At 56.4% G+C, this 24148-nt stretch overlaps 1 protein-coding gene across 1 annotated transcript in view; it reads right to left on the bottom strand.

Annotated features, from left to right (window-relative positions):
* Positions 1–24148, bottom strand: part of NUP210 (nucleoporin 210) — an 88728-nt gene that overhangs the window by 56719 nt on the left and 7861 nt on the right. Inside the window, exons 2-6 of the mRNA XM_043886453.1 lie at positions 18347–18483; positions 16385–16516; positions 12022–12118; positions 7583–7733; positions 5152–5284 (exon numbers count right to left, since the gene is read on the bottom strand). Coding sequence (XP_043742388.1) covers positions 5152–5284; positions 7583–7733; positions 12022–12118; positions 16385–16516; positions 18347–18483 — 650 coding nt within the window. The remainder of the gene's footprint in view (positions 1–5151; positions 5285–7582; positions 7734–12021; positions 12119–16384; positions 16517–18346; positions 18484–24148) is intronic.

Below are 24148 nucleotides of genomic sequence, written 5' to 3'. Positions count from 1 at the left end.
CACTTTAAATTTTAATAGTATTCTCCATGCCTGTGGACAAAGCTGACACTCTCCATGAATTTTCAGAGGCAATCAGTTTTCTGTGGATGCCATGAGCAGCTTTTTTTTTTTTTTAATTAAGCACAGCCTCTGACTCAAACTGCCAGCGTCTGGCAGGATACCAACATCAGAGCCTTTTCTGTTTGTCACAGAAGTAAGTGACACTGCTTCTGCAATGAGGGGCCCAGGGCAGGGTTCACTGGACCGGGCCATCTTCCGGGGGTCTGCAAAGAGATGCTGGCCTGTGGTGCCCCGTTGGGTTTCAAGAGATGGGTCTATAATTTGCAAAGAATTCTCTCTGTTGCTGTCCTGACCATCCATTGGTGTTCTTCTCTGTGTCACATCGTGGAAGAGAACTCACCCAATCTGGGCCAAGAAGGAAAACAATTTCCCTGGGAAATAATGGGTTCTACAAACCCATGACCTCGGGGTCTGACCTTCTGAGTCCTGTGGGTAGCGCCCACCAGCACTTTCAAATTGACCGAGAAGTGGGACCACTGCGCTAGGGGTTTCATGTGCACCTCACCCTGTTTTACCCTGTGACGCCCCTGGAACCCTCACGTGAGCATTGGGGGACCTGCAGAAATCAAGACCGGAAGCTTGCTAGGGGCCCCTCAGCGGCGGGCAGCAGACCTGGGATGCAGACCACAGCGAGCAGGACCACTGGGACACATCCTCTGCCCCGCCTCTAGGACTTCCTATCAGATAGCCCACGCACAGAGCCTGTGTGTGAGGCCCTGCTCCAGCCCTCCAGAGAGGGATCACAGTCAGCTTCCCTCCTCACCACCGCATCCCAGGCGGGGGCTGCCCCGGGAGGCACCCAGGACAAGGATCAGAGAGGTGTTTCAACCAGAACATCCTCCAGAATTCCCAGGAACTCTGGAAGAGGAGAGGGCAACGTGGCCATCTCCTGCCCCGGGGTACCAGTTGTGTGTTCCAATAAGTCCCCAGGAATTTGCCCTGGAGCAGAGGGTTCTCAAAGTGTGTTCCCTGGACCATCGGCGTCATCTGAGAAACTGCAAATAATTGGCCCCAGCCCAGGCCCGCTGACCCAAACTCAGGGAGCGGGAGGAGCGGGGGGCGGGGCAGGGAGGAGACTGCAGGGGAGGGACCAGCACAGGCCCGGTCGGGGATTCTGACACGCCGGGGACGGAGAAGCCCTTCCGGTCCACACGGCCCACTTCCGGTCCACACGGCCGAGCGGTGGCCGAGACGCTTGCAAGTGATGCACCCAGGGACCAGACCACAGCTGCAGTGCATGGAGGGCTGTTGCTGTTGTTCGTCACTCAGCTGTGTCCGGGTCTTTTGTGACCCCATACACTCCAGCCTGCCAGGCTCCTCTATCCATGGGATTTCCCAGGCAAGAATACTGGAGTGGGGTGTCATTTCCTTCTTCAGGAGATCTTCCCCACCCAGGGATCAAACCTGTGTCACCTGCATCAGCAGGCAGATTCTTTATCGCTGAGCCACCAGGGAAGCCCCGCATCGAGGAAACGTCATAACAAAAGATAACGCAACACTGCCCACTGAGCAAAATCGCTTGGTGCTACTTTAGAACCACTAGTTTCCTCCCTTGTTTAAGGTCCTCCAAATGAAAAAGGCCCTTTTTGGAAATAAGCTGACTCTGGAAGGATCTTGTACAACAAGATGTAACCCTATTTACAAAGCCCTAAGACAACGAACATGAGGGGCTTGTCTGCTGAACCTCTCCAGCACCTCCTGTATCGCAGGACCTCGCTACTTGTCAGAGGCACTGAGCAGGGAAGGCTTTGCGGACATGAAAGGTGCCCGTCCGTCCACAGGCAGAGGAAGTTGCTCCTGGGCCCCAGCCCGGCCCAGCTACCCCCAAGGGCATGGGGCCAGCCCCAAGGCTGCCCTTCCGCGGGCAGGAGGGCAGCCGGTCTCTGACCGCCCTCAACCCTGGCTGATCCTCCAGAGGTGCTTCTGATCTCCAGAACCCGCACCCCCACCCTGTGTAGGGATGACCACAGAGCTCCTGGGGAGGTGGGTCCGAGCCCAGGACGAGGAGAAGCACACAGCCCTGCCTCTGAGCCCAGCCCTGCAGGCAGCCTAGCGTACACTCGCTCTGGGCAGCCACAGCTCAGGCTGCACTGGGTCCTTTAATAGCTGCGTCTTGGACTCAGGAACCCCTGCTCCACACCCATCCATCTTCCAACCTCAGCCTGATTTACCCCAGGAATTTCCAGCATTCCTGTCACTGAGATCTCCTTAGACGCCCCGTTCCTCAGCCAGCACGTCCTCCCCACGTCTTGTTCTCATAATTTGGTTACTGCGCCAGGCGAGCCGGCGACACCAGCATCATGCCCTGAGGACCAAGCAGGGCCTCACAGACACCCCTCTGCCAGGCCCCTCGCCCCCTTCCCTGCCCCACTGCAGGCTGTCACTGGAGCCCCAGGTGGGTGGGCCCTGGGCCGCCCCCCGACCGCTGCAGTCTCCCCCAAGTAGTGCCCACAGACAGAGCAGGGGTTCCATAAACAAACAGGCTCATGAGAAAGCAAGCCAGCACTCAGCAGAGAAGGGAATGGCTACCCACTCCAGGATTCTCACCAGGAGAACCCCATGGGCAGAGCACATGGCGCGTGGGGGTGCAGAGAGTCGGACGCGACTGAGCGACTAACACTCACTTAATTGTCACTTAACGAGAGGCCGGCAGACGTCGGGGAATGAAAGCAGGACAGAAAAGAAGGAGCACTATATTTTGAAGGAAGAAAGACTGAAAGAAAACGTGAAGATGAATTTGGGGTAACTGCCCTCTGGGTGTCATTCTCTGAGCCTTCTGAAGGACGTCATACAAAACAGGGGCTCTCTGAAATCCAGGTCCCCTGTCACGACGCTGTCCCCCTGACTTTCCTGCCTGGCAGTCCGTTAAAAATGACAGCAATGTGAATTCTGTGTCAATTAAAAACAACCCATCCAAAAAAAAAAAAAATGGACAATGCATTTCCACCCAGATGTCTTGTTCACAGTGGCCCAGTGCTGGCTCCTCCCCCGTCTGTTCTTCCCAAGCATCTGTCTGGAAGGCACGCCAGCCCAGCGCCTGGTGCCATCAATCATGCAGGTGTGTTTATTTTTAGAGGCATTTTCCATCTCATTACCCTACAGATGCAAGGGAGGCAGCTTAACTACTTCCCCTCCGGGGCTAACTTTCCTGGGTTCCATTCTTTGATTTCTACCGGAGGTCAGTGACCAAGCCCAAAAGTCCTCTGGGTGTCTTGGGATGCGCTGTCCGTCAGACACTGAAGGGTAAGCTGTGGAGTCCACTTTATTAAATCTCCCCCAACATCCCTGGTGGGGGCGCACCTCTCCACCCTCATCCACCCCTGCAAAGAGGCCACCCACCCTGCCCTGAGAGGCCAGAGAGCCGTTCTCGCGCTCCCCGAGGGCCGGGACGCCTCGATCCTGCAGGCATGGTATTATAGGCAAAGGACTGACAGCTTTGCAACTATCAGGCATCTGTGCCTCATCTGTAAAACAGGGTAGTATTGAAACCCACATCACAGCGTTGTCGGGTCATAACGTGAAAAGCACAACACCCAGGAACGCTCACCACAGTCAGACGCCTCCAGACCGCCTCCATCTGGTCACAAGGCGCTTCTTGACAGCGCTCAGGGGAAGGCAGTATTGTCAAGAACCCCCCAGGTGCCCTCTGGCCTTTCAACCTGTTCCCACGGCGTTCACCTTGAGGACTCAGGGGCAGGATCTGGAGAACTCCACCCCTGAGCCATCTTCCCTTCAAGAGTCCCAGGAGGCCACACCTGGGTCCTAAATCTGGGGTGCACGCCAGCCTCTGGCCAGGACCCCACCCAGCTTTGTACACACCTCGCCTCCACGTTGACACACATAGAAGAGCCAGACATTGAGCGCCGAGCGCTCGGGGATGCCCAGGACCCCCAGGCTCGTGCCCTTCCGCAGGGCACCCTGAGTGGGAGAGAGCTGGACCCCGAGGCAGGGGAGGCCGTCTTCGCTCCGAGGCCTCCCCAGGCCTGCAGAGCCTGCCCCACGGCGATGACGGACCAGACCCCCCGCCCCGATCTGCAGACCCGGCTGTGGAACAGACCCAGGCTGCTCCGACGCTGGAGCAGCTACAGGCTTCTTACCTGCTGCCCTGCCTCACAGACAGGACGCCAGCGACCGGGGGAGGGGCCTGCCCGGCACGCCTCGCAGCCCGCACCCACGAGCCTGGACGCCCTGGGCTCTGACCGCGAAACGTGTGTAAACTAAACAAAATGATGATGATGATGACGGTGATTCTTAGCAGGCTTGGTGATGCATTAAGAACACTCACCACCAAGAATGCACCACACGTACACAGCGCTTTAGCGTTTCCGGCACAAATCCACATGCACTCATCCATCGCGCCCTCGACATAGGCAGAGAGGCCACGAGGGCTCCGGCAGAGACCCTGAGCCCTAAAGCGGGGCAGTGCCTCGTCCAGGCCACCGGACGTCAGTGCCAGACCAGGAACGAAACCCAGTCCGGCAGAAGCTCGTGGCTTCTGACATTCTTCAAACAAAGGGATATAAACCCCCAAGGATCGAAAGCAGGATCGAAAGCAGGATCTCAAGATGTTTGTTCACCTCTGCTCACAGAGGCACTATTTATAATAGCCAAGAGGCAGAAGAAACCAAGTGTCCATCAACGGATGATGTCCAAAATGTGGTCCATACAGACAGTAGACGAGTACTCAGCCTTGAGAAGGAGGGACATGTGACACCTGCTGCAATGCGGATGGGCCTGGAGGATGCTCGGTGAGGTAAGCCGGCCACAAAAGGACAGACGCTACATGATTCCACTTAGGTGAGGTCCCGAGAGCACTCAGATTCATAGAGACGGAGAGTACAAGGGCGCTTGTCAGGGGCTGGAGAAGGGGGCTAGGGAGTTAGTGCTTAACGGGCTCAGAGCTTCAGTTTGGGAAGACGAGGAAGTTCTGGAGGTGATGGTGGCGATGGCTATACAACAATGTGTTGATAAATGTAATCAACATCACAAAAATGCACACTTAAAGAATAGTTGAAACGGCAAGTTCCACGTCACGCCTATCTCACCATGATAAATAGGGTGCCTGAGTGCGGCGCTGAGCAGGGAACCCACCTGTAATTTTCCCTTGCCTGATCTTCTGCACCCTGTAGCGGATGGATGTCCCCACCAAGAGGTAGACGTCGTAAGCCGGGTTCAGAAGGATGTTCTCCAAGATCAGCAGCCTGACCTCCGCGGGGTGGACGTTCTAGCATGAGGAAGAGAGGGAAGGGGAGGTGAGCCTGAGTCAGGGTTGGTGTGGGCAAGAGGCAGAACCTCTAGAGCGCTTCAGTCTGTTCACTGAAGGCAGGGGAGGCTGAGAACACAGGGCAACACCTCGGGACGCCCCAGACCCCAAGGAGCCCTGTGGCAGAGGGGCAGGTATTCAGAGGTCACTGCCAAAATACAGCGAGCCCGGCACTTCACAGTGGGCAGCCTGCAGGCCAGTCTTAAACAGTAAGAAGTACACAGAGAATGAGGAGCCAGGAGTGACGGCTGCGGAGACAGGGGCTCGGGGGCTCCACGCAAGAGCCCCAGAGGCCAGGGAGGTGGGGCGCCCGCAGGCAAGCCCGAGGAGGAACAGCTGCGCTCTGACAAGCGCCCCCCGTTCAGACCACCCCCACCAGCCCACCCCTCATCCCCACCCAGACTCCCTCCTCGGGAAGCATCATGACAGGCTGGGCTCGGGGGCGGACCACCCATATGGAGCCAGGGGCGCCCCCCAGTGATCAGACTCCATGGGGCCTGCACCTTCCACTGTCCTGGAGCTGTTCTTCACCCCGTGAGTTGGGGAAAATGGAGGGGAAAGCAAGGGGTCCTTGTCCATAGAAATGCAGACGTGTTCCCTGGAGGACGAGCGGTGGTCATCCCTGGATGCGGGCCAGTTCTGCACCTGTCTGTAGATCTCTTCGGATTTTCTACTGAACCAGCTCTAACATATTACAGGTGTCCTCACTGAATAGGAAGTTAAGGTTCCCATTCCAGGTGATGACACAGGAAGACCCTGGGCTCACCACCTCCCACGGAGACGCTGCATCCACAGCTACATATGCAACAATTTCCTCTTAAAAAAACCCAAAAAGCTGGCAGAGCAACCCCTTCACATGGGACAAACAGCAGGGAAACCACATCAAAGCGACGAGGATCCCGGGACAGTCTCATCATAAACCTCACCCCTCGGGACAGTCTCATCATAAACCTCACCCCTCGCAGAGACCACATTCACGGGGAACCCAAACCTGGGGCTTCTCCCTGAGGAGGGAAGGGTTCGTATGTCACATCAGGCCCCCCGCCTTTTAAGGCCAGCGCCTGAGAGATGAGCCCCCAAAACATATGGTCTTAAAGACCAGACAGTAGCCCCCGATCTCTGCAGCTAGAGAAAATCCCACACAGCAGTGAGAGGCAGCACAGCCAGAAATCAACACATGCAGTTATGGGAAAAAAGACCAGAGGGGCTGTGGGGACTGGCAGACATCCCTGAAGGGCCTGGCTGTGCAGAAACATCCGCCCGGGGCCCAGAGCAGGCGCAGCCCGTGGAAAGTGCCCAGGGAATTCTCTAGTGGTCCAGTGGGTTAGGACTCAGCACTTTGGCTGTCGAGGGCATGGGTTCAATCCCTGGTTAGGGAACTAAGATCCCGCAATCCATGTGGTGGGACCAAAATAGCAGAAAGGAAGGAAGGAAAGAAGAAGGAAGAAAGAAAGAGGATGCCCAGATGTGATGGGACAGAGAGGCATCGCCCACTGAACTCATTCCCGCCAGCGGACCCTCGCTCGGCCATGCCCCGGAGCTCAGACCCGCCCCCACCCTGCCCCCAGCGCCCCAGTTCTCATGTCTCCACCCAGCTTTGTAGCTACCACCCAGGAAACACGCCAGATCACTGCATGCTGGGGCTGATGTGGGGGTGCTGAGCTCCTGGGTCCCACAGGACTGTCACTGTTGGAGAGACCATTCCTGGCAGGACCCCACCCCAGGGCACTGCACAGTCAGCAGATTGACACGCCCAGCCTTCCTGGGAAAGAGGCCGGTCGGCCTGCCCAGAGGGGCCCCCAGAGAGCTCTGGGGGGGTGGGGGCGGGGGTGGCACACCCCAGCCTGTCGAGCCCACCTCCTCTTACAGAAGGGGAGGAGCACCCATCTCCAGGGCCCTGACTTTGGCAGCTGCTACCAGACGACACGTCTCCACGCCCGGCCCTGGTGCCAGACACAGGCCCTCGGGTTCCACGGGACCAAAACCAGCCGAGAAAGTTCTTAACCAGCTACCACCCACAGCGCACAGCAGGAGGCAGCGTACCCCGGAGCTGATCTTTCTGGAAAGCAGCCAGCGGCTGGGGCCTTGGGGGCTCAAGGCCGGGGCCCAGGGTGAATGGAGGCTCCCCGGCTACCTGCTCCCAAGCACGGCTCACAGCAGACCCTGGTCCCCGCACGGCACCTCCTCTCCGCTAGCAGACGCGCCAGGGGCCCATGCGTCCAGATCCCGCCCCGGAGCCCAGGGCCCGCCCTCGCCCACCTTGTACACGGCCTCCTGGATGCGCGCCTTGAGCTTGGAGCTGCCCGTCTTCAGCCCGGACACCAGAACGGTGTCGCCCTGCTTGGCCGCCTTCTCCATCTCTGAGATGTACGAGGGGGGGATGTAGGTGGACTCCAGGAATGTCAGGATGCTGGAAAAGGAGCGCGTGCTCAGCCCTGACGCATGGAACCAGGAGCCTCACATGCATCCCTCTAGGTGGCTCCTCCGCATGCTGCCAGGCGCCACAGAAATGACCCTAGGGTGTTGCCTAGAAAACCGTCCCCAGAACGTCCTGCCTCAGAACTTCCAGCATCCCCCGGAAACACCCAGGCTTTCAGGCCCTACCGGCCCTTGGTCTGCATGGAGCCTGGGAACCTGCATTTTATAAACTTCCAGCTGTGACTGTGATCAAAGGCAGCACTGAGATTTGAGGACTGCCCACTTAGCTGAGGGCTTCCCTGGCGGCTCATGTGGTAAAGAAACTTCCTGCAATGCAGGAGACCTGGGTTTGACCCCTGGGTCGGGAAGGTCCCCTGGAGGAGGAGATGGCAATCCCCCCCCCACAGTGTTCTTGCCTGGAGAATCCCATGGACAGAGGAGCCTGGTGGGCTACAGTCCATGGAGCTGCAAAGAGTTGGACACAACTGAGCGACTTTCCCTCACTCAGTCAACTTTATGAAAAGCTTTGGTCTCACGGCATGAAAGGTAAGCCCCAGGACCAGAGGCCCAGCCAGGGCTCCCCACTAGCCCGTCTCCTCTCCCTGGCCAGCTCCTGCATCTGGGAAATGGTTCAGTGATGACCCCTCAAGTGTCAGGAACAAGGGATCACATTGCATCCTACCCTAATCCTGCGGTTAGGCTGTGTGAAGAAGGGAGGGAGAATTCCGGATGGGGTGGGACCCCCAGAGAGCAGGCTGGTGAGCGGGGCCAGCCTGAGTCTTTCCTGACAGCCTGAGATCTATAAATAAGCCCCCCGTTCCGCCCGAAGGAGAGCAGTCAGACATGTTCATTCTCCCCAAGATCTGCCGAGCACTGCGGTGATTCATTTCCTCATTTCACGAGGTACTGCATGCTGAAATTTTTTTCTTTGCATACAGAAAAGCTTTGGTTCTTTTTTTATTTATCATTTTTTATTTTTTAGAGGATAATTACTTAACAACATTGTGATGGTCTTCGCCATACATCCACATGAATCAGCCGTAGCTATCCACACGCCCCCTCCCTCTTGAACCGCCCTCCTGTCTCCCTCCCCACCACACCCTCTAGGTTGTCACAGAACACCAGGTTTGGGTTCCCTGCATCTTGCATGTGCCTTACTCCCAGTGCCTATCGTATATGCCAAGTCACTTCAGTAGTGTCGTTTCTGTGACTCTCTGTGCCTCTGTGGACTGTAGCCCACCGGGCACCTCTGTTCATGGGATTCTCCAGGCAAGAATACTGGAGGGGGTTGTCATCTCCTTCTCCAGGGGATCTTCCCCACCCAGGGATGGAACCCATGTCTCTTACATCTCCTGCACTGGCAGGCGGGTTCTTTGCCTCTAGAGCCACCTGGGAAGCCAAAGAAAACTGGAGCGGATTGCCGTGTCCTTATCCAGGGGATCTTCCTGACCCAGGGATGGAAGCCGGGTCTCCTGCATTGCAGGCAGATTCTGTACAGTCTGAGCCACCAGGTACATCTGTGCATGTTTCACTGCAATTCTCTCAAATCATCCCGCCCTCCTCTTCTCCCCCGTGCCCGCAAGCCTGTCCTTTATGTTTGTCTCCTTTTCTGCCCTACATGTAGGATCATCAGTACCATCTTTCTAGATTCCATATATATGCGTTAATAGATGGTATTTGTCTTTCTCTTTCTGACTTACTTCACTCTGTATAATAGGCTCTAGGTTCATCCACCTCATTAGAACTGACTCAAATGCGTTCCTTTCTACAGCTGAGTAATATTCCCTTGTGTGTATGTACCACAACTTCCCTATCCATTCCTCTGTCGATGGACATCTAGGTTGCTTCTATGCCCTAGCTATTGTAAATAATCGCATGCTGAAATGAATAAAAGTCCAGGACACTCTGGTTCCAACACTCTTAGCACTCTTGGGTCAGCACTCGGCTCACGTCCAGTGCTTGGAAGCTTGGGGCCACTGTCAGGGCAGGAAGCAGGGCTGGTGGAGGGGGGCAGGCAGCCAGAATTCCTGAACACCTAGTGTGTGCCGGGCCTGGAGACGGGCTCCCATCCCGTCAACGTGCTCCCCACCCAGCACCCTGGAGGTGGGCACGGTGACACGTCCATCTGCTGGAGGACGCTGGTGCTCAGGGGGTCACAGTCCTTGGCAACGGCCACAAGCAGGACACGACAAGGCCAGGACTGGGCGCCAGGTCTCTCTGACCTACAGCCCGCACTCTGGGCTTACAAGACAGCGGGAGTTCCAGAGCTCATTCAGGAGACGGAGGCTGACGGCCCAGCCCCCAAAGAGCTCTGAGCCAGGAGGGCAACTGGCTTACACGGGTGTCAGGGTGTGAGGGTGTCTGCTGTGGAAATGGCCGTGAGCTGCGCCCCAGTGCTTCCTGGAGCCCTGAGCTGGACTTTTGAAAGTGTAAATAAGAGGTCAGACTCATAACTCCCCATTAAAAATGTTATTAATTGCAAGGGGGTAGAAAGCAACTTCAGAGTGGGGCACCTGGCAGACACCACCCTCCCTGAGGGATGACAGAGAACAAAGTCAGTGCAGCTTTATGATAAGATGCAGTGAGAATGCAGAATCTCGCCTCTGGTGATGTTCCTGCAAAGACGCAGAGCTCTGGGTCTGATCAGAAGGAACGTCAGATAAACCTGGACTGGGGGAGTGAGTGAGTGAGTGAAGTCACTCAGTCGTGTCCGACTCTTTGCGACCCCATGGACTGTAGCCTACCAAGCTCCTCCGTCCATGGGATTCTCCAGGCAAGAATACTGGAGTGGGTTACCATTTCCTTCTCCAGGAATGGGGGAAATTCTACAAAATATCTAGACTACAATCTTCACGAGTCCCACATCCGGGGAATCAAAGAAGGACCAAGAGACTGGACCAAGTCTCCAGGTTGACGGAGACAAGGAGAGACAGGACAACTTGAGGCAGGGGGCCCTGGGCTGCGTGTTTTGCTACAAATGGGGTAAACTGGCAAAACTTAAATGAGGTCTGGTGATTGCAGGCATCAGTGTTAATTCCCTAACTGTGATGACTGTCTTGTCGATACACAGGAAAATGTCCTAAGAGGTGGTAAATGCACGCTAAAATAATCGGGGGTCACAGCCACCAGGCTGGCTGCTTGCCCTCAGATGGTTCGGGGAATCCACTTCCTGTATTGTACTTGCAACTTTTCTTTAGGCTGAAAATTGGTGCAAATCTTTAAAAAGTAAGTCTTCCTCCCCCCAAAATTGTATTTAATACAGCACAACGCAATGCAGCCTTTTGTTGTTGTTGTTTAGTCGCTCAGCCGTGTCCAACTCTTTGTGACCCCATGGACTGCAGCCCACCAGGCTCCTCGGGCCATGGGATTTCCGACGCGAGGCTAGTGGAGTAGGTTGCCATTTCCTCCTCCAGGGGAACTTCCCGACCCAGGGATCGAACCCACGTCTATGCGTCTCCTGCGTTGGCAGGCGGGTTCTTTACCACTGAGCCACCTCCTATCAGGGGATATTAGCCCGGACTCCAGAAGCGCACCACTGCCGGCCAGCAGAACCTTCTGCCGGTGGAAACGCTCTGTCCGCCCTGTCCAGTGTGGGTAACACCGGCCACACAGCTAATGAACACCTGATGGGGTCAGTGCATCGGGAACCGGAACCCCCCATCTTCTCTGGTGTAAGTGTGAATGGCCAGGGTGGGGCCAGTGGCTGCCACGCGACACAGTGAGGATTCACACAGACCAGAACAGTTCAAGTCCAGCTCCAGCCCTTACCAATCTGAGGCGAGCGGACAGGGAAACATAAGCCACACGCTGTCGGGAGGACTGGTCAAGTCAAGACGGGGAGCGACTCCATCTCACAAGGCATCTGTCTGTCTGCAGTACTGACCCCCCGCCTCCTGCCCTGCCCAGTGCTGGGACAGGCAGCCTCCCGTGCCTGGAGGCTGTCACTGCTGGAGGGACCTCCCAGCCAGAACCGTTACCCACTCATCCCACCCAGGGGCCCCTCCCCACCCCTCCCTGGCACCCCGTGACAGCTCCGGTTATCAGGATGAGCTTTCTCTGCTGCAGCTGGACAGCCCAGTGCCCTCGACAACGGCCCCCGGAACACACCCCGTGACAAGGCCCCTGCACGGCTGTGCGAGCTGAACACGTTGATCAGCCCCGGGGCAGCCTGGGGACCATCCTGGGCTCCTCGCTGACCGGGGTGCTAACAGTGACGATGAGGGTGAAAGCCCCCGACCCACCCTCCCTCCCGCCTCCCTTCAAAGGCAGGCGCCCCTTACCGGAGCGCGTTGTGGGTGTCTGAGTAGCCATCCGCCTCCGTGTCCTTCACGATCGTCCAGTCAAAGACCAGCCCGGCCAGGGTGCTGAACGTGTTTCCTGCAGGAGCGGAGCAGGGTGGGGGGGTGCACACGAGTTAACCCCTCGGGGCCAAGGGGAGGGGCGGTGGACTCGGCACCACCCCCCATGGGGGAGGGGGCGCCCTCTCCAGCCTCCCTTCTGGAGGGGAAACCGAAGCGTAAGGGATCGGGGTCACGTGACTGAGTGGGGCTGCGCCCCCTGAGCCCAGGTCTCCCAGGGACACACTCTGTCCTTGCTGCTGCCTGTCCCACCTGTGCACCCATCACCCCTCGAGTGGGTAAGCACTTTACAGTCTAGACAGCAGCTCCTGAGACTGTGAGTCCAGCCCCCCATCCCCTCCCCGTGCTGGGAGAGGAACCCCGGCCATCTGGCTTCACCTGCCCATCCTGTCTCCTTCCCAATGCCGAGACCCCGGGTCCCGGGTGGAGGACGTGGGCCTCGCACAGCTGGCCTCTCTGAAGTCCTGACTGCCGTCGTCACGCCTTGGACCAGACGTGAGAACAGGCGGAGCCCAGCATGTGACTAGGCGATGCTTTCTGGAGGAGCAGGACCCAGGCAGGGTCTGAAACCCTCAGTAAACACCTTCTCATGGGAAGGGCAGTGCTCAGAAACAGGGTGGGAGATGAAAACGGGGGCTCAGAGGCCTGACCTGCCCAGAGCTATGGTCGCCTTTTCCCCAGGTGATTTTGATCTTGTCCCTTTCCACTGGTCCCCATCATTTCAAATAAAGAAACGCAATGTATGCATCCAACTTCCAAGTTCACAGGTCTGAAGATCCAGCGGTCTGGGCCCTTCTTCCTCTAGTGACCCGCGGCTGGCCCAGCCTCTCCGGCCAGCTTGCCACACTCCCCACCACACCCTACTGCCTCTCCCGCTCCACCTCAATCATCTATGGATATTCCCCACCCGGCCAGCCCCCAAAACAGAACCTCTGGGGCCTCGAAAACCTCTTTCTACGGTGTGAAGACCAAGGCATTAGAGTCAGACAGGCCTGAGAATCTGCCCCAGCCCACCTCTGAGGTCTAGGGCTGTTGAGGAGACAGTGCGCCCAGTGAGGGGCCTGAAAGGTGTCAGCCAGTTCACCATGGCCGCCTGAGGACAAGGAGACAGAGGCTGGGGGACGCCTCCTAGGGTCTCTTAACCTGGAATTTGGCGACAGGAAGTCCCCGTCTTCATCCATTTCAGTGGCTACGCTTGGAGCTCTGGTTTTCAGTGTCAAAGTCCCTGCCCGCCTGCGTGCTCAGATGTAAGGGAGGGATGACTGTGGGACCGTTCCTAGAGCAGAAAGCGTCCGTGGGCTTCCAGAAGCTTCGCCCACGTGGAGGCGGTGCACATGTAGGGTCAGCGCCTGGTTTGCAGGCCCTGGTCCGCTCGGGGTCCTCATCCCAAAGGGAAGGCACCAGGAGGCAAGTCTGGCTTGGGGAGGTTGGAAGGAGGCAGAGACAGCCCCAGACACAGGGCCAGATGAAGGGGTGCTCCCCCGAAGGGCAGATACCCCAACATGAGTGCAGACTCTCAGAGGCACCCAGAGCACCTGCCCTGCAACTCAGGTTACACATAGACATGCCAGCTACTGGGGTCCACCCCTGCCAGCTTCTGAACCAACACGCTGCGTCCCGGCTGAGCAGGCCCCGGGGAAATGGGGTCAGTGTCTCTCCTTCCCGGCCCCCCAACCCCCAGGCTAAACCTCTGAAGCCTGTGCCCAGATGCGCTCGGAAGCCGGGTGAGGCCCGCAGAGAGGCTCACTCTAGCCAAAACGCAGCGGCTGGACCGGGCAGTCCTGGGATAGGAAAGGCCTTGGCTGTGCTCCACCTGACACACGGCAGCGTGCACACACCCAGCCCAGGGGGATGGAAGGCGGCCGTCGTCACGGGGCAAGGGCCACGAGGGAGAGGCCCGGCAGGACCCACAACACCAGGGGACGGGGCGCAGGTGGCAGAGAACCCCGGGGGCAGGGAAGCAGGATCGCAAGTCCCCGAGGCTCCACGTCCCAGCGGACCCCTCTCACCACACACAAGCGCGAAAAGAAACGCATTAAAATCTCAAGACGGCAGCAGTGAGGCGTTAAATCAAGCCCAGGGCCCTGTGGCGCACACGGCCCTGCATGAAGCTGGCCTTGACGTCTGGGAGACGGGATGAAGCCACAGGAGACAGCAAACAGTCTCAGCGTGACTTCTCAGAGGGGACAGTGAGCAAGGGCGCCTCCCAGCAACAGAGGCTGCAGGACCCCACAGTCAGCAGGAGCTTGCAGGCTTGGGGGCTTGTCTGTTTCAAAAGTATCTATTAGCCCTACTGTGTGCCAAGTGCTCACAGTAACGAAGAAATGCCAGGACCCGGTCTCTGGAGCTGGCACCTCCCCCCTCAGCCCCCAGCCCTGGTCCCAGGAAGCAGCTGGAAAACAGTAAGCAAACACTACCAAACATTTGCTGGACCAAAGTCCAATGTCAAACAGGGAATGGAGTGATCCCGACCCTGCCCAGAGGCAGAGTGAAAGTGCCTGCACCCCAAGGCCGGGCCGGGAAGTGCTGGGGGGTTTCACAGGGAAGGGACTCACCCCACCCCGGGAGCCCCCAAGGACAGGATATCACAGGAAGGCAGGGGTGTGGGGGCTGTGACCAGAGGGGCTGGGACTCTGAGAGCAGAGATCCAGAAGGGGATGGGAGGTGCTCTGAGCAGAACCTGGGTGTCAGGATGGGAGTGGGGGTGTCTGGGGGACCAGAGCTGCCCAGCGCTTCCCCGGGCACCAGGTACATGCAGGCTGGGAAAGATCAGAAAATCATGAACCCAAACAGGCACCCTGCAGACGGCCTCAGGCCAAAAAAACAGACCCCAGACCCTGGCGCAGAACCCAGCGCCCAGAAAAAACTCAGTATCAGGAGATGGCAGTGTGGCCTCTCCAATTTCAGTCTCAAGGATGAAACAGGGTCCCCGCCTGGCAGAGCCTTCACCTCTCGAGGCTCAAGCATCGCAGCTTCTAAGAAACTGTCCTGACCTGTGTGATCTCCACGTCCCGCCTCTGAGCCCGCTGGGGTTGCTCCCCCATCCTGTCCCGTCACACTTCACCCCCCGTGTGATTACAGACAGCGTGTGCTGCGGTGCACATGGGGCCTGACCTACATGTGAACCCCCAGCCTGAGATGCTCCCCAGCCCGGCTGCACCCCAGTATCTGGCGGAACTCCAGAGGCCGAGCCCACTCCACTGACGCCTAGCGGACTGAGCGCCCACCGCACGCCAGGCGGGGCGGGACCCTTCACGTCTGCTCACCAGGTCAGTCCTCACAATGAGCTGAGCATCCCTATGTCAGTCTCGCCGATCAGAGGGCAGTTCAGAGAAGCTGGGCAGCTCACCAGATGAATGATGCAGAGAGGAAAGATAGCTGGGAGACACTCCAAAACAGGACTCTGACCCCAAAGGACATTTGGCGATGGCTGGGAGAGAGTTTTGGTTGTCACAGCTCAGAGGGTGCCCCTGGCATCCAGGGCAGAGACCAGGGATGTTGCTGACCAGCCTGCCGTGCGTGTCCTGGGCAGCCCCCACCGCAAAGGCATATCTGCCCCAAATGTCAACCCCACGAGCCTGAGAAACCCCGATCTGGAAAAGTGTTTCTAAAAGCAGGGGCTAGAGCGATCAGGGGAGATTTCAAAGACAAGGTGAGACTTGACTTAGACTGCAAGTTTTAGAAGCTCCTTTGTTGAAAAGATGTCTTTGAGCCTGACCTACTTTCTTCAACAAAACCTCTACCTACAAATACTCCCTTTGTTCCCTGACAAAGAGGTCGGCTACAGCCTGGGCAGCCTGCCACCCAGCAAAACAGACGTTGTGAGAAGAATCCCAGCCCAAACAAGTCAACGCTCTATTACAAACGGAAAGACGGTGCATGGGACTGACAGCATAGACGCACCACCCACAACACACACACACGCGTGCACACACACACGCGTGCACACACACACATACTCAGTCTGCACTCCGGACCAGGAAGCCAAGCCCAGCCCTCAAGGCCTCTGCTGGTCACGGCACTGACCCTGCGAGCCGCTCTCAGCTCCCACCGCTGCCCAGACAATGCTGTCAGCTTCCCAAAGACAGGCTGTACCCCTGGGGTCCCTCCAGGCACAGAGCCAGGCCCTGTGGAGTCGTGGCCGTGGCCTTGCTGCCCGCAGGGGCCCGGTGTCCATTCAGAGGTGGTCCCAACCTGCAGCACGTCACCCTTCTGGCCAGAGCAGCCCCCCCAAGGGGAGAGCGGGCAGCGGGCAAGTGGAGGGCGGACAGCCTGGGGGCCTCACCTTCCGAGTCCAGGGCCTGGATCTTCAGCTCCAGCGGGGCGTCCTCCAGGTAGAGCTCACGGGTAGTGGAGACAATCTGAATGCCATGGATGAGGTCCACGATGGCGTCGCAACGCAGGACCTGGCCGGTGGCTGCAGGCGGGAGGGCACGGTCAGCCGGTGAGGGACCCACACCCCCTCCAGCGCCTCGCAGGGTGGGTGGTCTCAGGCTTTGACAAAGACTGGGGGTGACCAACGGCCCCCAAAAAACAGGGCTGGAAGAACCAAGTTACCCTTTGGAGCCTCACTGGGCCTGAGAGTCAGCCCAGATATCCAGGAAATAAGGGCTCTGCGGGCACGTTGGTTGTCTGTCTTGTACTTTTCCACCCTGGACACCAGCATTTAAAGCTGTGGCAAGGGGCTTCCCCGGCAGCTCAGTGGTCAAGCATCCGCCTGCCAATCAGGAGACATGAGTTCGATCCCTGGTCCGGGAAGATCCCAGGAGCCACAGGTGCTGAGCTCACGCGCCCTGGAGCCCTGCTCCACCGTGGGGAAGCCACTGCACTGAGAGGCTGGGAGCAGAGCACTGGAGAAAAGGTCCGCGCCGCCACCAAGGCCCAGCACAGCCCAGAATAAACGAGCAAACACATGATCTTTTAACGCCATGGCAAAACAGTTCCTAGACCTCCTGGTTTTGGTCAGGCTGTGACCACTGAGCTCCCCACAAGGCTCTGGTATGACGAGTTGGCACCCTGAACACCTGTCCCTGCCCTGAGATCAGGAACTACGCCCAGAGCTTGTGCATTGCGTGTGTTTACACTGCTTCTGCATAACACTATCACCTACGTGCTAAGGCGCTCAGTCGTGTCCGACTCTTTGCGACCCCATGGACTGTAGCCCACCAGGCTCCTCTGTCCATGGGATTCTCCAGGCAAGAGTACTGGCGTGGGTTCACCATGCCCTTCTCACTCTAGTGTAAAAGAGTGTGTGCACATCCACACAGATTTTTTACTTGCTCCATCAATAAGATACATAAATGGCATTACCTGGAGAATCCTCTAGGGTGAAAAAATAACAGCTTGTGATAAAAAATCATTCTGACTGTTCTCCAGGCATCATATAAAACTACTTGTACACGCTTAAATTTCTGAGAAACTCATTCAGCCTCATTATCAAAAGTCTTAAAAATATTTACATAGGCTGTGACCCAGTAAAGCTGAGACTCTATCCTTGGCGGGAAATAACCTGAAAGAACCCAAAATTGTTCTCTTGTGTAACATGATTTTCTTATATAACACTGAAACAGACATTGGAAAACAATCTGAATATCCAGTATGTGGAATGCTAGCTACTCAGCCATTAAAAATAATCCTACAATAAAATGGGAAATTTTTCATGCCATCTTAGGTAGGGGGGAAGCACAATGGAAAATTCGTTGTTTTCTGAGCACTCTGTATGACCCGATGGACTCTAGCCTGCCAGTCTCCTCTGTCCATGGGATTCTCCAGGCAAGAATCCTGGAGTGGGTTGCCATTTCCTTCTCCAGGGGACCTTCCCCACCCAGGGATTGAACTCTTAACGTCTCCTGCAGTGGAGGGCAGGTTCTTTACCACTAGTGACACCTGGAAAGCCCCTTATGACCATAATATGGTAAACTAAACATGGGGAAGTGAACGTTGCACAAATCTCTTCATTTTGAATCAACGTCCATTAAGGGTTATTTTGGTAACAAATAACAACTTAGAAATGGAAGCCCCCCTCCATGGGAGGGAAAGTGGAACATGGCGCTGGCAGGAGGAACCGGGCTGGGTGCTGCTTGCTTGGTGACCCTCCCACCCACTCTGCAGGCATCCTGTGACCCAACAAGAGAAGAGAAAGTGTGCCCGACCACGGGCTCCGCAGCCCCAGTGGCCCGAGGTCTCAGTAGGATGTCCCCGCCTCCCCCATCCCCGCCAGGGCCACACGGGGCCCGGAAGCCCTTACTGATGTCCTCTGCGAAGATGATGCTGGTCAGGCGGGCGGGCTGGGACAGGCGGGCCTGCACCACCGCCCTCCGGGAGCATTGCTGCTCGTCCGGGCCCAGCGGCTCGATACTGGCCACCTCCGGCCGGGTCGACGACCTGCAGCAGAAAGATGAGAGCGCGCTCCCTGGAGCCGCTGGAGAGGCAGGGCTGCGACCCGAAGCTGCCCCAGACTCACAGCTCCGCCAGCTTCAGCCAGCTTCAGACTCGGGGTGAGCCGGGCGGCCGAGCCCCTCTGCTGGGAACAGGCTCCGCCCACCCCGAGCTCATCCCACAGGAGCCGGGACACTTGGAAACACCCCTACGTTCAGCAGTCCTGACAGGATAATGCCCTGGAACTGGAAATAACTATCAGTGGGGAAAGTGCCTACAGGCCCCAGGGAGGGGGACAGGCCAGGTACCCGCTGATCTCTAGGCTGGGCCGGGCTCACAGCAGCTTCCCAGACGGTCACCTCGTCCCCAACAAGCTCTGCAGACCCAGAGCCCGCCAACGGGAACCATGAGACCAGGCACAACAGCCCAGCACACTCAGGGCCAAGGTTACGTGAAGGCGGGCAGAAGGGCAGGGAAACATTCAAACGGACGGATCTGCAGAATCCGTGACTTCCCACGGAGACTTGGGCCTTGGAGTAACCGGCCGAAGGGACAGCATGACGAGCAGGCACCAAGGGTTAGCGTGAGGTTTCTCATTTGAGACCTGGGGTAACAGCAGTTTCCAGGGGAGTGAGATGTGGAGAGTGGGAAGGAACACAGTGGACACTGCAGTGCCAGGTGAGCACGGGCCACTCGCAAGGTCAAGGAGATCGATGCTGAGGTCAAGGTGCTGAGGTGAGGAAGATGGGGGGTGCTGAGGTTGAGGAGATGGGGTGCTGAGGTCAGGGACACGGGGTGCGGAGGGCAAGCAGGCATTGGAGGCCACAGGAAGGAGCTAAGATTTATTCTGAGGATGATGACCAGCCCCTGGGCCATCCTGAGCAGGTGAACGTTCTAATCTGATTCCCACTTTTCAGAGCAGTCAGGGCTGCCCTCGGAGTGCTCCAGGTGGGGAGGCCCCAGGGAAGGGCACCCGTGGTCCCCAGGGCTGCGTGCAGTGTGGTGCCCAGCAGGGAGTGGGCACTCCCGAGTCAAGGCTGCCACCCCCGCCCTGGGCTTTCACTGCCTGGAGCCTCAGTGTCCTGGGTTACTCAGAAGGAAACTTGTACAGTCTGCTGTGCAAAGGCAATGGTGTGAAATACACCCAACAGACGTCTCCAAGTCAATGCAAGCCTCTCCAAGCTCAGCTCGGATGCTCAGACACTGTGAACACCCAGCACACAGCAGGACGCAGCAACACCCCTACTCTGAGAATGAACCGCAGTGGGGCTGAGGGAAACGAACGTCTCAGTCCCCAGGGAAATGCATCTGTGGTCCCCGCACTGAGGGACGTCCCCTGAGAAGAGTGCATTTCAGAGACCAACGGAGACAGCACAGATCGAGCCCAGACAGGGAGGAGTGAGCAGGCCTTGGGCGCAGCCTCGCCCCACACCACAGAATGCAGAAGCTTTGCTGTTCCACGATGATTTCCAAGGGCATCAGACCTCCCCACACGTACACACAGACACACAAAACTGATGTGGAAATTAACACAACATTGTACATCAACTACACTTCACTTTGGAAAAAAAAAACCTGATGTGGAAACAAGAACAGAAAACACACATAGATCAGATCTGAGAGACCAAGGAGACAAATGTGACGGAGGGCGCAGGCTTGGATCGGGGGGCAAAGAAGGAAGCTCAGTGGGTACCCTGACGCAACCCAAGCCACCTAGAGTTTAGTTAACTCAAGTACCTGTGCTACTGTTTCCCTTTTCTCAACACTCCTGGTCTTGAAGGATGGTAACTGTCGGGGAAGCTGGGTGAAGGTACAGAGGAACTCTCTGTATTATCTTTGCAACTGTCCTGTAAATCTAAAATTGTTTCAAATTTCTAAAAAAATTTCAATGACAAGGGGAGTGGGGGATGAATAGGCTGAACACAGAGAATTTTTAGGACAGTAAAACTATTCTGTATGACACTCTAATGATACAAGTCACGACACATTTGGCTGGCTACAATGAATCAATGCCAACTGTGAACAGTAACATAATACACAGACTTTTATTATAATAAGGTGTCCATGTAGGTACAGCTTCCCAAGTGGTGCTAGTGGTAAAGAATCTGTCTGCAATGCAAGAGACCTGGGTTTGATCCCTGAGTCGGGAAGATCCCCTGGAGGAGGGCATGGATACCCACTCCAGTATCTTGCCTGGGAAATTCCATGGGCAGTGGAGCCTGGTGGGCTGCAGTTCATGGGGTCGCAAAGAACCAGTCAGGAGTGAGCGCGCATACACGCGCACGCGCGCGCACACACACACACACACACGTGCGCGCGCACACACACACACACACACACACACACACATGTGCAGGTTCATCAACTGAAATAAATGCACCATCTGGTGGGGGATATTGATGGTGGCAGATGCCGTCGGGGGAGGGGTATATACAGGAAATTGCTGTAACTTGGGCTCAGTTTTTTTAATAAACCTAAAACTGCTCTTTTTAAGAGTCTTTAAAAAAAAATAAGACAGTTCATCGTTTTCTGCTTCTAACTTTGAGAAACAATGTGGTGTACCTTGTTCGATGGCCCCTGGGAGCCAGGAATCTAGGCTATAAATCCCCCCCAACCCCGAATCTCAGGCTCCTCAAGAACAGGGATGACAAGCTCTTTTCTCACTCCCTCAGGGCAGTGAATTAATCTCACTCTCCCAGTAAAGAAATCAATGCAGATAAGAGGAGACTGCCCTCATTTAAGTCCGAGAAGCCTGAAGTCCTCCTCCCACGCCCAGGCCCTCCATGGGTGGCCCCTGAGATGCCTGCAGCCCCCAAGACTGACCGGGAGCACCCCACCCCTCATCCAGGGCCTCCAGGGCTGCAGGGCTCTGCTAGGTACATGGACAGCCCGAAGCTGCCCTGTCCAATAGAAATACACAGCAAATCACATCTAAAATGTCTTTGTTGCCTTATTAAAAAGCAATAGGTAGGGACTTCCCTGGTGGCCCAATGGCTAAGACTCTGCACTTCCACTGCGGGGGGTGAGAGTTTGATCACTGGTTGATCTTAATTTTAATGACACGTATTATTTCACCCCAAACATCCCAATCATCCTTATGACCCGGGGCCCCTGCATTCCGGACACAGTGAGTGGCCCCGGGGCAGGCCTTCAGTGGGAGGAGAGCCCTGGGGATGGCGTCCAATCCCAGCCTGGGCTGAGTGCTCCCAGCTCTTAAAGAAGCCCCTCCTCTTCACACTTAGGGTGGGTACAAGGGCAGTAAGTGCAACCTTGAGATAACACAGGGCAGCCTGTGCAGCTGCCCCCCACCCCCAGGACTATGGCAGGGTCCAGCCAGCAGACGGCGGCTCCCGCACAGGGGAGCTCACCGCAAGGGAGCCACGGCCCACCCTCACAGGGAGCAGGGAGGCTGGAAGCGCACCCCCCCCACCGCCCCCTCTCACCCTGCGCTAGGGCCCCACTTCTGAAGCTGGCGGGCTCTTCCCAACCACCTGGAGGGTTTAAGACAGGCTGGAGGGGTGTTTCTATCCCCCGAAGAGGGCTATTACCTGTTACCTTGGAGGGTGCTTGGAGGCCCCTGTGCTCCGGCTGTGCCTTTAAGAGCAGAGAGCCCAGCAGGGGCCTGGTGTCAGGTGTCCCTGTCCCCGAGTGAGTCAGTGGAAAAAGCACTTTGGAAGGTGCTCTCAGGGATTCGAAAGGGAAAGGGACCCCTGGAACCCAAATTCGGAGTGAGGACTGTGTGGGGGTGAAAACTAGGAGGGCAGCAAAGGGGGCTGCAGCTCTACCCATAACGTCTCCTTACCGGAATAAAGCCAAACTGTAGACAAACACACAAACTGTTAACAATGCCTAATTCTGACCCTAGGAATACGGTGTTCACTGTGTTATTCTCTGTTCTTTTCTGGATTCTTCTAACTTCTAAATAACAATATTTCCCCTGTCAACGTTAGCTGTAACTTAACGAGGTGCTGTGCCCTCATTTAACGGAGGAGTGAAGTGTTGAAGTGAAAGTGTTAATGGCTCAGTCGTGACCCTTTGTGACCCCATGGACTGTAGCCCGCCAGGCTCCTCTATCCATGGGATTCTCCAAGCAAGAATCCTCAAGTGGGTTGCCATTTCCTCCTCCAGGAGATCTTCCCCACCCGGATTCTTTACCATCTGAGCCTCCACAGCCCCCGGAGTGAACTGAGGCTTAAAAGGAAGAGGGGCCAGTTTAGGGCCTCTCCGAGGGCCAGGGTCAGGACACAGGGGTCCAAGTCCAAACGTGGATGTTTCCTGCCGTTCGAATCATGTCTCAGTCCCTCGGAAGTGCTGTGTCTGCGTCTCAGAGCTCTGGGTCAGCCCGAGAGCTACCCACAGAGGAGGCTGTCTCCCTCCTGGGCTGGGAAGGGAAGAACTGACCATGTGTGCGCAGTTCTAGAAAGCTTCTGTCTCCGGGACCTGGCAAGAGAAGAATCATCTCCTCCACAGAGGGAGGACGGGTCATCCCTCACAGACATGACAGTTAATCACCCTGCAGCCCGAGCCAGGCAGAGAGAGTGGAGATAAGAGGGGATGACAGGCAGGAGCCCTTTGCGTGCGGCAAATGCAGAGATATCCAGACACGGTTCTTTTAAAAAACAGAAGTGTGCTGGGGGCGTGCGGTGGCTCATTTTATGTGTCAGTCTGGCTGGGACATGAGGTGCCCAGCTACTGGGTCAGAGATTATTCTGGGTGTGTCTGAGGGTGTTTGGGGATGAGATGAGCACTTAAACCAGTAGACCAGTAAAAGAAATTACCCTCCCCAGTATGGGTGGGCCTCAGACACTCAGTTGAGGCCTGACTAGAACAAAAACCCACACTCGTCTATGCAAGTCACTTCAGTCATGTCCAACTCTCTGTGACCCCGTGGACTGTAGCCCAGCAGGCTCCTCCGTCATGAGATTCTCCAGGCAAGAATATTGGAGTGGGTTGTCATGCCCTCCTCCAGAGGATGTTCCCAACCCAGTGATTGAACCCACGTCTCTATGTCTCCTGCTTTGGCAGGTGGAGTCTACCACTAGCGCCATCTGGGAAGCCACATATTTATCTCCTATTAATTTTGGGTCTCTGGAGAACCTGATCAATATAGGGAGGGCATAGAAGATAATGAAAGGAATTGTCTACCCTGTGTTAAGCCCAGAGCTAAATCCTTTGATCCATCAGATTACTTAACCCTCCAGCCGACATGTGTGGATAAAGCCAAACTGAGATTCAGAGAGGTTGAGTAATTTCCCCAAAGCCACACAGCCACGAGTGGCAGGGCCAGTGTTTATAGCTATGTCTGTGTGACCCCAGATCAGACAGTCCTCACATTACCCGATGCTTTCCCCAGAAACACACAGCACCATAGAGCAGTGAGGCACAGATGAACTGTTTTTAGATTGAGTCTTTATGTCTTTTAATTAGCACACATTCATCTTTACTGTTTCAGGAAAAACAAATGTAGCAAACATATGAGTTCCTAGATGTTAATACCGACGAGCATCTCCAATGTTCACAAAGGTAGTCATTTTGAAGGAAACAGTAAGTTCTAGTACAGGCAGGACATTAAAGAGGCAACCTGCAACAGTGGCTGGGTGGCTGCAGTTTTGGGGAGGAAATACCAGCGTGCATTCCTGGGGCAGCTGTGAGGGGCGGGGTCTGTCCATCG

This window comes from Cervus elaphus, chromosome 24 (assembly GCF_910594005.1).
Source record: "Cervus elaphus chromosome 24, mCerEla1.1, whole genome shotgun sequence".
Lineage (NCBI taxonomy): Eukaryota > Metazoa > Chordata > Mammalia > Artiodactyla > Cervidae > Cervus > Cervus elaphus.
This window is presented reverse-complemented; position numbering and strand designations above follow the sequence as displayed.